Source organism: Sturnira hondurensis, unplaced genomic scaffold (genome assembly GCF_014824575.4).
Source record: "Sturnira hondurensis isolate 20B ecotype Veracruz unplaced genomic scaffold, ASM1482457v3 Scaffold0021354, whole genome shotgun sequence".
NCBI classification, from domain to species: domain Eukaryota; kingdom Metazoa; phylum Chordata; class Mammalia; order Chiroptera; family Phyllostomidae; genus Sturnira; species Sturnira hondurensis.
Window position 1 is genome coordinate 7345384 of NW_028093985.1, and position 14252 is coordinate 7359635.

General features: G+C 40.0%; 1 protein-coding gene across 2 annotated transcripts in view; it reads left to right on the forward strand.

Moving 5' to 3' along the window:
- Positions 1–815: 815 nt before the first annotated feature.
- FAM151B (family with sequence similarity 151 member B) overlaps positions 816–14252 on the forward strand; it is a 33818-nt gene continuing 20381 nt past the window's right edge. Inside the window, exons 1-2 of one of the 2 annotated variants that reach the window (XM_037032364.1) lie at positions 816–936; positions 8203–8328. In XM_037032364.1, coding sequence (XP_036888259.1) covers positions 912–936; positions 8203–8328 — 151 coding nt within the window. In that variant the 5' untranslated portion in view covers positions 816–911. Of the gene's footprint in view, positions 937–1991; positions 2080–8202; positions 8329–14252 lie in introns of those variants that run through there. The other variant, XM_037032365.1, reaches the window with a different exon arrangement.

Here is a 14252-nt window from a genome sequence, read left to right on the forward strand (position 1 = left end):
AAATGCAGCTTAAGTTGTTAAAATTTAGTGTTTCCTGAAATTCAAGAAATACTTTTGATTAAGCTAGAGAATATGCAGAGAAAACAGAATCTTGATTGAAGAGAGATTCAAATAATTACGACTCAAGTCTAGAAAGACTTCAGTATATTAAAATCCAAAAGGCTGGGTGAGAAGAGCTGTCTTTGTGTTATGTATCGGGTGATGCAGTCATTCTAATCTTACAACTGACAGAGTAAACTGTATTAGTCACAGAACCAGAAAACGCCAGTGCTAATTCAGATATATCTGACCAGGCGGGAGGTTCTTTCTCCATCTCCAGAATAGTTGTTGAAAGTAAGGAATTAAGGAGGGCAAAAGAAGGCAGTGGGTGTGAGAGTCTAGTTGCTAGTGTTTTCTGAGTGAACCCTGGTAAACAGAGAAGGGGACAGGAAACTTTCAAGTTACCAGTTCCGTACTCCGGCAGAAACATTAATTTTTTAAATTAAGAAATGACTCCATGTCATTTTAGGATGCTACTAAAACTAAGAGAAAATATAACCAACTTCGGAAATTCGTACCCCACACCACTAACTGCTTCCAATCTTGGGTCTCATTCTCTGCCCCTGCGTTCCCCGACCGGCACAGCGACGCTCACAGGACCACCCCTTTCGACTACTTTCCCAAAGAACAATTCGTCCGACACTGGGACGCAAAACGGAGTCTGCGCACCAGCGAAACTCGAGCCACAGCCTCTGAGCGTGCGCACCGCCACCCCCTCGCCGCTTCCGCCTCCGCTTCGCCAGTTTCCTCCCGGGCGGCCCTAGGAGGCCTCTCCTCGCCGGTGGCTGAGTCGGTTTTTCGAACCACCTGTGACAGCACTTCTCTGGGGCACGCGGCTTAGCGCCTGCGCGGACTGCGGGCGTCCCGTCACCATGGCAACGACAGCTGGGGGCCCTGGTAAGCCAAGGTTCCCGCTCCGCAGAATTGGCTCCACGACCTGCGCTTTCTCTCGCCTCGTGCGGGGTGTTAAGGGCGCTTTGAGCGACTCCTCTGGCAGCACCCTTCCCTTTTTTAGATCCTCGCGATCCGCGCTCTCAGCGCGCGCCCACAGTCCACTGACCTGGACCTTGGTTCCCGCCGTGGACGTTGAAAGAATAAAGCGTTTGGGGCGACCAGAATGGCAATAATATTACGCCCTTTTTAAAAGGATTTTTTCTTTTTTAAGAGAAGTTTTAGGTTCGTAGGAAAATTGAGCGGGAGGAACCGATTCTCGGTATATCCCCTGACTGGGTACATATGTAGCCTTCCCATGATCAGCATTCTCCCGGCGAGTTACAATTGTGAACCTGCATTGACACATCATAATCACCTCATAATCACCTAAGTCCACTGTTGACCAGGTTTTTTTCTTGGTGCTGTACATTCTGTGGGTTTAGAGAAATGTATAATGACATGTATTCATCATTATGGTATCATACAAAATGGTTTCTCTGCACCCAAATCTTCTGTGCTCCACCTACTCATCCCCTACCCCGCCGAAATCCCTGACAGCCACTGATTTTTTACTGTCTCCGTTGTTTTGCCTTTTTCAGAATGTCATATAGTTGGAATCATACGTTATTCGTACAATATCATACAATATTTCAAAGGTGACATATAATCATACATCATCCTTTCATATTGACTTCTTTCACTTGGTAATATGCATTTAAGTTTCCTCCATGTCCTTTTTTTTTTTTGGCTTGATAGCTCATTTCTTTTTAGCATCGAATAATATTTCATTGTTTGGATGTGCCACAGTTTATCTATTTGCACACTGAACCACATCTTGGTTGCCTCCAAGTTTTGGTAATTATGAAAAAAGCTGTTGTAAACATCTACGTGCAGGTTTTTGTGTGGATATGTTCTCAACTCCTTTGGGTAAATAGCAGAGAGCGAAGTGGATCATATGGTAAAAGTATGCTTAGTTTTATAAGAAACTCTTTCAACGTGTCTGTGTCATTTTGCATCCCCACCAACAATAAATGTGAGTTCTTGTTGCTTCACATCCTCACCAGCATTTGGTGTTATTGGTGTTCTGGGTTTTGGCCACTCCAATAGGTGTGTAGTTGTACTTTGTTGTTTTGTGTTTCTCTTAGGACACGTCATGTGGAACACCTTTTCTGATTGCCATACATGTGTCTTCTTTGGCTAATTGTTTGTTGAGGTCTTTGGCCCATTTTTTAAATTGGATTGCTTTCTTATTGTTGAGTTTTATGAATTCTTTCTATATTTTTGGATAAATGTCCTTTATCTGATGTGTCTTTTGCAAAAATTTTCTCCCAGTCTGGCTTTTCTTATTTTCTTTTTTTTTTTTAAGTATTTTTTTTTTAAAATATATTTTATTGATTATACCATTACAGTTGTTCTATTCCCCCCTTCAATCCCTTCCACCCGCACCCTCCCTCCCCCACCATTCTGCCCCCCTTAGTTTATAACCACGTGTCTCAAGTTCTTTGGATTCTATATTTCCCCNCAGGCCCGCGCTCAATCCACTGAGCTACACCAGCCAGGGCTTCTTATTTTCTTGACATTGCCTTTCCCAGAGCAGTTTTTCATTTTAATTAAGTCCAGCTAATCTGTTATTTCATGAATGGTGCCTTTCATGACACACTCAAGGTCATCTATATTTCCCCCCATCCTCTAGGAGTGTTATAGTTTTGCATTCTGCATTTAGGTCTATGATCTATTTTGAGTTAATTTTGTGAAAGGTGTAAGTTCTGTGTCTAGATTCATTTTTTATGTGGATGTCCAGTCTGAGAACCATGTGTGGGAAAGACTTTCTTTGCTTCATTGTATTGCCTTTGTTCCTTTGTCAAAAATCAGTTGACTCTACTATGGAGGTCTGTTTGGGAGATCTCCAGTTCCAGTGATCTGTTTGTTCTTTCACTAATATTGCACTGTCTTGAATGCTGTATTTTCCCAGTAAGTCTTAATGTTGGGTAGTATCATTACTTTGTTCTCCTTCAATATTGTGTTGGCTCTTCTGGGTTTTTGGCTTCCATATAAACTTTGGAATCAGTTTGTCAGTAGCCGGAAAATAACTTGGTGGGATTTTGATTAGGATTGCTTAAATCTCTAGATCAAGTTGGGAAGAACTGACATCTTGACAATATTGAGTCTTTCTATTCATGAACATGGAACATCTCTCTATTTAGTTCTTTGGTTTCATTCATCAGAGTTTTGCAGTTCTCATATAGATCTAGTACATATTTTGTTAGATATATACCTAAGTATTTCGGTTTTTTGGGTGCTAGTGTAAATGGTGTTATTTTTCACTTTAAATTCCACTTGTTCATTACTCATATATAGGAACTCAATTGAGTTCAGTGTGTTAACATTGTATCCTTCATCCTTTTCTCAGTTTAAATTTTTTCCTGACTGCAAACATAGTGTATGCTTATTGTAGACCATGAAGGAAAGAAATCCGCATAATGACAATACTCAGAGGCACCAATAGTGAGTTTATGGTATGCTCCTATTTTCTAACAATTCTAACTTTTTAAGAAAATATAGTTTAGGTCATAGTATATTTGCCATCATATACTGTATATCTCTTTTTAAATTTTCTCTTACTATTTAAAAAACATACAAACTAGTTTTTTAAAGCATTAGTTTTTAGTGGCTTAGGACAACACAGATATATATTACAGTTCTGGAGGTTGGAATTTGAAATGGGTCTCACTGAACTAAAACTAGTTGCCTACCTCTGTGAACTAGTTGCCTACCTCAGTGAACTAGTTTAGTTCACTGAACTAAATTTCAGTGAAATGGGTCTCACTGAACTAAAACTGAACTAGGTGTCAGCATGGCCACCCTCCCTCTGTTGGGCTCTAGCAGGAAATCGGCCTTCTTGCCTTTCTCATCCTCTAGAGCAGGAGTGTCAAAGTCATTTTCACGGGCGGGGGGGCGGCACATCAGCCTCGTGGTTGCTTTCAAAAGGCCAAAATAATTTTAGGACTGTATAAATGTAACTACTCCTTAACTGTTAAGGAGTTGAAATTACATTCGGCCCTTTGAAGGCAACTGTGAGGCCGATATGCCCGCCCCCCCCNCCGGGCCCCCCCCCCCCCCCCCCCCCCGGTGAAAATGAGTTTGACACCCGTGCCCTAGAGACTGCTTGAGTTCTTGCTTCACTGTCTCCCTGCATTTTCGAAGCCTGCAAGGGCTAGTTGAGTCTTTCTCATACTGCATTACTCTGACACTGACCCTCCTGCCTCCCTCTTGCATTTATAAGGGCCTTGTGATGAAATTGGGCCCACCCGGCTGATTTATGCTACTATCTTTGTTGATAAGGAGAGACCTGGTTCTTCTTGCTGAGGCATGTAAAGAATTATAGATCAGCAAATCTATTAGGATGTAATCAGTTTATTAGTGGTCCGTTCCCATGGAAGAGAACAGGACTGGGTAGAGTAAGGGGTGAAAGGCAAAGTCTCAGGGCAAAGCAGGACGATAAAAGTAAGAACGGGGAAAACCAGAGTGGCAAGCCCCCAGGCAACCTGAGGCTGGGTGGCCAGAGGCCCTGTGGCTCTGGAGCCAGGAGCATCAAGAGTGCTGTGAGCCAGAGAGAGAGAGGGGGGGGGGAGGGTGGGAGAGAGAGAGAGAGAGAGAGAGAGAGAGAATCCTTTGTTCTGAGGACTCATGTAGTCGGTGGGATGGGAGAAAAAAGTTGCATATTGATTAACGGGTAAATGCAGTGCCAGCTTTCCTGGGGAATGTGATAACCCAAACTTAGGTATGTGTGGGGGTCTGTTAGCCCAAATTCTTATCTTGCTCCAGACTCCATTTGTTCGTCTTGTTGTAAAGCAAATATGTGACAGGAGGCAGTTAATTAAAATTGGGGAACTTTCCAAAGTTATTCATGGGTTCTTTCTGTAAGCATCAGGGACTCCCTCATAAAACAGGTAGTGACCAGAGGTAGGCAATTAACCCAAGTTGTTTTATGGGCTCTTTTGGAGGGCACCGGGGACCCGCTCCCACATTCAGGTCTTGGGATGAAAGCACAGTTTCAAGGCTTTCTCTCCCAGACAGTGGACAAGCTACATAGATTTTCAAGGACTTCCCTTCTTTCTTGCTAACATAGTGTTTCTTGTGATGTTGGAGCACCTGGCAATATTATCAGACCAGGCTCAGGACTATTGAGTTAGCATGTGAGACTCGTCTCTTTCCTCCTCCCTGCCTCAGTTTACTATTTAATCTACCTAGCTGGTAAAAGGCGTTTCCTGGCAACCAGGGTGCTAGATGCTGGCCAGTAACAGTATTGCAGTCTCGGAGTTCTTCCTGTGCTGTCTCCTGCCTCAGCTCCCCCTCAGAGTCAGCTGAGTAACAAACTTAATTCCACCTGTAACCTTAATTCCTTCTTGCTATGTAATATAACATGTTCACAGTTTCCAGGGATCAGGTCATAGATATCTTTGGAGGTGAGGTGTCATTATTCTTCCTATTAGAATAAATAAATAAATATATATATTAGTCTCTACCTTGCCTTTTTTTTCACTTAGTGTGTCTTGAGGATACACTGTATCTGTACATATAGATTTGCTTCACTCTTTTTTAATGGCTGAATAATGTTCTATTGCATAGATATACCATATTTATTTACTGAATTTACTGTTGGTGGATATTTAGGTTATTTTCACTTTTTTGCCATTACAAACAATGCTGCAATAAATGTTTTGTATTAAATGTGTCATTTCCCACATGTGAGCATATCTGTTTATGGGATAAATTTACGAAAATATAAGAAAGTGGAATTTCTGGGCCAAAGATGTATTTTTCTTTATTAAGAACTTCTTTCTTTTTTTCTTCTTTTTGAGATAATTTGCATACAATTCATTCATTCAAAGCTGGTAATATATTGGCTTTTTAGTGTATTCAAGAGTTGTGTAACTGTCACTACTATAATCAATTTTTAAAATTTTTCATCACCACAAAAAGGTGTAAGAATGGGGGAGGGTCATATGTGAACTCGCTGTACCTTTCACTCAGTTTTTTTCTGTAGAGTTAAAACTGTTCTCCCCAAAATCTTAATTTTAAAATTTGCAGGACAACAATGTGGTGATTGCAGGGGTGGGGGGTGTAAGGTGTAAGGTGACTAAATGGTGATGGGAAGAAAAAAGAAACACACACACACAAAGAAAAATAAAAATTCCAACTAATTTTGCCTTTCTCCTGGCCCAGTTTTCAGAGTTACAGCCTACTTAAATAGTACTAAATATCCTAGATCATAGATAATTGGAGTTTTCTTAAATTCCATAGATATATACAGCTGTGACTAAGTATCAGGTGGCAGTTTCATCCATGAACAGGGCAAGGAGAACTTTTTACTTAATTTTTTAAAATTTCTAAAGGCAAATACCATATGATATCACCGTTAACAGGAATCTAAACAACAAAACAAACAAGCAAGCAAAATGTAACCAAAGACACTGAAATGCAGAACGTGCTGACAGGGTCCAGAGGGGAGAGGGGAGAGAATCACAGGGGAAAAGGGGAAGGACTCACATGAACAAGTATAAAGGACACATGGACAATAACTAAGGTGGGGGACAAAGATGGGAGGGAGGTGGGGAGCACTGGGGAGGGGGCAGGGCTGAGAATATAAGACAGAAAACTGTACTTGAACAAGAATTAAATAAAAAATTTAAAAAATTTTTCTGGAGTCATGATATTTTTTCGTTAATCTGTAAGTTGCCCTTATAAAATTTTTGATTGTAATATGTTTAGTTGAATGGTGCTGTGGATACATCCGGTACACACCATTAACTAATATTTATTTTTTTCTGATTGCATGATTACCCTTTTTGTGAATCTTCTGGTGTATCTCAAAAACTTCATTCTTAACATCTACCTTAGTCACATACTTTATCTTGAAATTATATTAAAATTTAATTATTTTTGCATCGTCAGACATGCCTGTTGTAAATAATGTGCCTTCTAAAAATGCACAATGTAAATATTTAAAAAATGATAGCCTAGTATTTTCATCTTAAAGTCTCAGACTCTATTACGTACTCTAGGGCCATGTGTTTTGGGTAGGAAGCTGCCTTGGGGGTAGTGGATGCTACAGCCAATTCTCTCCTGTATTCTGTAGCCCAACATACAGACTGGTTGAGAAGTCCACACATGTTAGTTTGAAGTTATATGCTTCTCTATTTTCTAATCAAATTTTACTTTTTCTCAGTGTCTGATCAGCAGTTCATGGTGGCCATTTTTAGTTTTTTAACTGTTGTTAGGCAGAGTTAATAAACAAATAATTAACATAAGACAAAATCTCATGCATAGGGAATTTGCAGCCACGTGGTAGGTACTTCAATGTTTAAATAAATGAACAAGAATCAGAGAAGTAAGATTAGAGATGACTGTTTTCATTGTTTTTTTTTTACCTTTTTCTCATTGTTATTATAGGATATAGCATAATTTGGAGTAGATCTGTGTTCAATTGTGTTAGTCTCAGTTAACTCATATTTTAATGTTTAAGAGAAAATTTGTGTGCCAAAAAGTTGTTGATAGATAAGGGAATAATGTATATTTATACAAGATAGATAAATTTGTGAATATTAACTCAAGAGTTTACTTAGTCACTCAGATAAATGATGCTGAGACTCATACTCTGAAGGTAAAAATGCTTAAATGTGTAATTTAAACTGATAAGAACCGATGTTACACCTGATCTTAGCTAAAAGGCCGAGAGTGATTAAATGTGTAATTTAAGATTCTAAATTGTCAATATAAATGTTAATATAAATATAGAGCAGGGCTTCAGATGGAGAAAACAATTAACTTGTACAAAATTTAGAAGTTTTTAATACAGCTATGGCTTTACATATATTTTACTTATTTATGGGGCCAGGAGTGGAGATGATGAAATGTGAAAATTGCTGCTTTAAAATATGTGTTTCTTACCAGTTTTTTTTTATGTTTCTTGCCAGTTTTTTCATGCTTCAGAGGTCCAGACTCTCTTATGTTTACTAATCATTACTTACCTTATATATAGTATGTTTATATATTTATATGTGTTAACCTGCTACAGCATAATACTCTATCTTTTTAACATCTCATGTTTTTCTCAGTTTAATTACTTTATTATTCTCTCTCATTATAGGCTATGACCTTTTCCTATTAAATTTTTTTTACTTCATGTAAAACAGTCTATTTGTTTTCATGCAAATGCTGTTGTTTTAGGATCTTGGAGTGAAAATATACTGCAGTATTTTCTGAGAAATAACCAGATCGCTACAGAAGACGGCGCCCAGATCACTTGGTATCACGCAGCCAACCACAAGGCACAGATGAAGGAGGCGCTGAAAAGTAAGTCAGTGTGATTGCTCATATTCACGTTGGATAACAGATGAATTCAACTCCTTTTTTTTTCATATCTGAGCATATTTACAGGTACCAGAGACTTAGATGATCCAAGTGTAAATTATAGTCTGATACAAACATTTTTCCCTCTAATCCTCATCTGAGGATGTGTTTATTGATTTTATGTATCTTAGAGAGAGGAGAGAGAGAGAGAAAAGAACATCCATGTGAGACAGAAACATCAATTGGTTGCCTCCCACATGCACCCTGACTGGAATTGAACCCGCAACCTAGACATGTGCCCTGACCAGGAATGGAACCTACAACCTTTTGGTGTATGGGACAGTGCTCCAACCAACTGAGCCATCTGACCAGGGTGATAAGGTGACATAAACATTTTTATAAAGGATCTCATTTTGGGGGAGGATGGGGGGTGGGATGGGATGGGAATAATAGACAGAAAACTGTACTTGAAAAATAATTAAATAAAAAAATTGGGAAAAAAAAAGGATCTCATTTTGTTTACAAAATGAACAAATTTCCATAATGGGAGAATTTCTTATTTTCTTGAAGTGATTTGCCATTTGAATGTCTTATTTGAAACTGTTCTGTATTATTGCACTTGCTTATATTATACTGTTGTGATTTGAGCAAAAATTTTAAGACCAGGGTCATGTGTTTTACATATATTTGTGTTTCCCGGTGTACTAAGGAGAGGCTCAATAACTCTTTGTTGAATGGATGGATGAAGACATTGCATACTAATTTATAATTAATTGCTGTGGGCAGTATTTGTGCCTCAGCTAGAAACCAAGACTTCTGGCTTGCTAACTCCAATTATAATAATATCTGTCTATATCTATATCTATATCTGTCTATAATCTATATCTGTATAGATATATAGGTGAACCCTTCATTATATAGGTGAACTCTGTAGTGTTCTCTCAGCCTTTTCCTATGAAGTACCCCCATTGGCTGTAGCAGCAGATTGTAGCAAATGTCTATCACTAGATGGCTTTTGAATAGCTTGAAGTGACCCAGTTTAACAAGGAAAATTCCTTGGAATCTCATGTTTTATTGTAAAGTGCATGCATTTTTTGCATTTTACTCTATCGTGTATCTGGATAATGTATCTGAATATGAATTTCTTGCATTGTAGAGATACCGTTTTACGTTGTTTTTATTTGTTGCTCAAAGGGAGGTGCTTTGTCTTGTTTAATATTGAATCCCTAATACCCAAAAGAGAATCTGGCACATAATACTGGCAAAGTGATTATTAATAAATGGATTTTAGCAAAAGCAATGCTTCAGGAAAAACATTGACTCATGGTTTGTGGGGGTGACTTTGCCCTCAAGTCCCCCCATCCACCAGGGATGAAAGTAAACACTACCAAGACACGATCTGCTTGGGGAGGAGAGGTGGCCAGTTTCTCAGAGGAAAAAAGGCCTTGAGCCCCTTCCTCCAGGGGCTTTTATTGGGTTGTAATACACAGGAATACAGGGCAGCAAGGATCAAACAGTAGATAACATTTCAAAGGTATCTGAGGGCTTCAGAGTCTGAGTCAGTGTCTGTCAGGAAGAGATTTGCAGAAACTTTGAGAGGCATACTCATTTCCTGCTGGGACCCTTATCATATGAATGAAAGCACTCTTAGCAAAGCAGGCTTCACAGGATTTTTAGGAATTCTTTCTTGTACCAGATTTCCCCGGATCCGCTCTAGCAAGGCAAGGATCTGCACCCCCTCCCCATCAGGTTTTCAGGCTCAAGTGGATTAGAGTCAGGAAGCGCTTCTCCCAGAGGAGAAGGGGATGTGGGCTATGTTAGAATAGCTTGGGGGCAAGGGTCCACTGTTTGCTCTTTGTTGCAGCCCCCCACCCCCAGTCCTTCCATGATGGCCTACCAAGTGATTGAGTCTGGCTTAGGTTGCCCCTCGCTATGAGGAGTTGTACCAGTCTCTGACTACTGACCATGCTTTGGGGGCAGGGAGAGGAAACAGGCTGTGTTTGCTACCAGAGACAAGCTTTGTCTCCTGTGGCTCACATTCCGGAGGTCATTCACTCATCCTTAGCCATGGGGGGTAGTTACAATTCCTGAAACCAGGCAGAGCGGTTCCCAACAATGGCTGCCAGGAGCTGGCAGTAGTAGGGAATAGGGAGCGAATGCTAATGGGTACAGGGTTTCTTTTCAGGATGATAAAATTTTTTGGAATTAGATAGTGGTCATGGTTGCACAACCTTCTGAATATTCTGAAAACCAATGGATGGTATACTTTAAAAGGGTGATTTTTAGAGTATGTGAATTATATGTCAATTTAAAAAAAATTGAAGAAAGGTAGAAAAAGAAAAAATAAAATTTATTTATAGACATATGGTTGCTATATAGAATATCAAAAAGATTCCTAGATAAATTATTGTAATTCATAGGTAAATTTAGAAATGTCAAGACAAAGTCAACATGGAAAATAAATTGTATTTCTATGTAACAACAACTAAAAATTTGGGAAAATATCTTAAAAATTTATGCTTCATAATAGGGTACATAGAAGTTTCACACCTAGAAAAAATCTAGTTAAATACGAACACTTTCCTCTTAACTTTGTTTTTAAAATTACTAATGGTAAGTCATCTCCAGTTGCTGGCAGTCTGGTGTCGATCTTGGAAGTTCTCATGGGTTACTTACTTACTCCTCAGATAATATCCTCCCGTTAGGCAACTGGAGCCCCAAGTTTTATAGTTTGGGGAATTCACACAACCACGTGGAAGCTGATTCCATTCCTAGGCCCAGGGTGGATGGTAGATCAGAATAAATTAATCAGCTCTTGGAGTTCCCTTGATGATTCATATTGTTCGGAACAGAAAGAGTTCGTCACGTGGCCCCAGCAGAACCAAACACGGAACACTGAGAACTGCAGTAGAGCAATGAGGGTTGTTTTATTGCTAGCATTCCTCAAGATGACGTGGAAAGCTGTTGCTCAGAAGCCCAAAGTTCTTGATGGCTTAAAATCAGAGAGTTTGAAGGAGTTACTGGGAAGAGGTATGCAGAAGCCCTGGCAGGGCAGTTTGGGGAGTTTGGTAACTTGGCCATTTGTGGTACAAGGCTTAGCAATCAGATCTTCCTGGACAGCAGACCCTTTGCTTCTGAAAGGGTTCCAGTGTTCAAGTTCTGGTCATATCCCAATCCTTTGGTTCCAGGGACACATGTGCAGTACTGTTTCCGTAAAACAATTCAAGATTGTATTCATCATCGATCTGCTTCAGGGAAATAGTACTGGTTTAAGCTAGCCAATGTGGTTTGTGTGCTGTTTCAATATTGTTCCCGTGGTGGGCAAATGATCTAACCTGGCTCAAAAGGAGACTTCTACCTTAACACTGAAATATGTGAACTCTGAAGTCTGTAGCCCCAGCGGTGTGGTCAGCCATCTTACCATCATAGTAGAAATCCGCCTGAAGACGCACCAAGGATAGTCAAGAATTGAGACACGAAGACACTAATAACATCATCCAGCTGCTGACTACACCACACCTGGAGCCCACCCTACCCCTGGACTTCTATCTGTGTGAGATAATAAGTTACTTTATTAGCTCCAACCTGAATTTCTGTGAACTTACCCCCAGAAACAGCCAGTAGATATGAGTCAGCCCTAATTTGCTAAATCATTTAATTGCTGCCACAGTTGCTCCTGTTCCATTCATTTTCTACCTAGCATCCTTAGTGGTGCTTTTCAACATGAATCAAGCCTTTTTAATTTAAAACTCTGTGATGGTTTTCCATGAAAAATCCTTACTGTAGCTGTGGGATGAGACTTCGTTTAGTTCTACCACTCTGGTTACCAGGAGGAGAGCTATTTCCGTAAGTGCTTTGGAGTCTGCCTCACTGATTATTCTCATAGAGGCAAAGATACTTTTTTGGTGTGTTCTTTTTGACTGGATAGAGTGGATCTATCAAAGGTTCTGGACAAATGAGTGTGCTTTTCTCTGCTCTTCCACTGGGACAGTGGGAAGCAGCAGTCTGCATATTTGTGTTTGCTGGAACTTGGCTTGAAAGAGGCTGTTCCAAAGTTTGAACTGGGAGGTGTAGAAGGTAGGAGTTGGCAAGCTCATTTAGCTCTCACTAAGCTGCATCTTCTGAACTAGCTTTGTAGGTAATAAAGGTAATGCGATGAACCCCATCTGCCAACTTGGCTGTTTTATTTCTCCATGAATCCATATGGAGAAGGGGTTGCTATTTATTGGAGTCTTCAAACCACCACAATAACCTGTAAAGCCCTGCGTGAACTGGCCTGTTTCTCCAACTGCGTCTGTCATGGGGTTCTTACATCCCAGCATGCCGTCCTTACAGTTCTTCACATGGCTAAGCTCTCTTCCTCCTCAGGCTGTCATGAGTATGCTTTCCAGGAATACTCTTTCCTCACCCTTTGCTTGGCTACTCTCTTATGCATCCTTGGGTATCAGCTGAATTGCACTTCCTCAGAGACTTCTTCTGACCCCAGAATCAAAATTCAGGGTAGTAGCTTATACTTCACTTTCACGTGTGGCCTTTTGTGACTGGCTTATTTCACTTAGCATGCTTTCAACATCCATCTACGTTGTAACATGTATCAGTACTTTATTGCTTTTTGTGGCTGAGTAATATTTAATTGTATGTTATATCACGTCTTGCTGGCCTATTTAGGTGTTTTCCATTTCTTGGCTAATATAAATAATGCTTCTGTGAACAATTGTATGCAAGTTTGAGTGGACATGTTTTTACTTCCCTTGTCTATGTGCCTATGAGTAGAATTGTTAGGTCACATGGTAACACTGGGTTTAAGTTTTTAAGAAAATACCAAACTTTTCTAAAGCAGCTGTACTTTTTTATATTCCTTCCAGCAGAGTGAATGAGGATTCTGATTTCTCCACTTCCTTGGCAACTTATTACTGTCTTTTTCATTATAGCCATCCCACTGTGTATGAATTACTATCTCATTATTGTTTATATTTGCATTTCCCTAAAGCCCAGTGTTGTTGATCTGCTCTTAAATGTTTCTGGGAAAATAGCTCAAATTTGCAGCCAAGTAGCCTTTCAGCCTGTGTCCTGCGTGTGGAAGTTTGAGAGCCCACAGACCTCTTCTCCTTCCGAACCACCTCTGCTTTTTTGGTCCAAGTGGATACAGTACAATTAAAAATGTAGTGGGCTTTCTGTATATCAAGTTATAAACCATTTCTCTAATCAAAAACCCTAACTCTGAACCTCTTGGAGGTAAGCCTCTCTCTGCTTTGGTCTGCTGGTTAGGTTAGGATGCTGCGAGGCAACACCCTTTAGATTCTAGAATTTCTTTTGTCCAGCTGTATGGGTACATGAGGCACCATCTTTCTCTTAACAAATGGTCTTGTAATTGCACCCTTGACTTGATCTTAACCCAGAGGTCATAGTTTACAGGCAGCACCCTGGATTTGACTTTTTCCCGAGGCTGTCTCTCACTTTGAGAATCTTTTGCCAACTGAAGAGGATAGACTTCATTTTCCAACTCAGCACAAGTCGTCAATTGGAAATATTTCTGTATGCTAAAATCTGAGTGGTTAATTATTTAACTCACTCTCCCCGTTCTGTGTCTAGGCAGCTAAAAGAAGCCAGTTGGCACTCTCAGTATTCTGTGGGGAGAACTCATTAGCCAAATCTGTAAACTTGTTAGGTACCCTTTCTGTCTCTCACCAGTTGCTAAAATGGCAATATTGCCAGAACTTCCATTCCTATATAAAACAGGTGGTCTGTTCTCAAGCTCCCAATAGGAATTTCCTCATTGCTCGTCCAACTCCCCGCCCTTCCAGAATTCTACTAGGTCCTAACGCCAGAGCCGTGTTTCGGGCTTTTATGGCAATGCTCCACTTCCAGGTAACTATTTTTTCCTACAGCTGTATAATAAACTAACCTCAAAATTAGTGGCTTAAAAT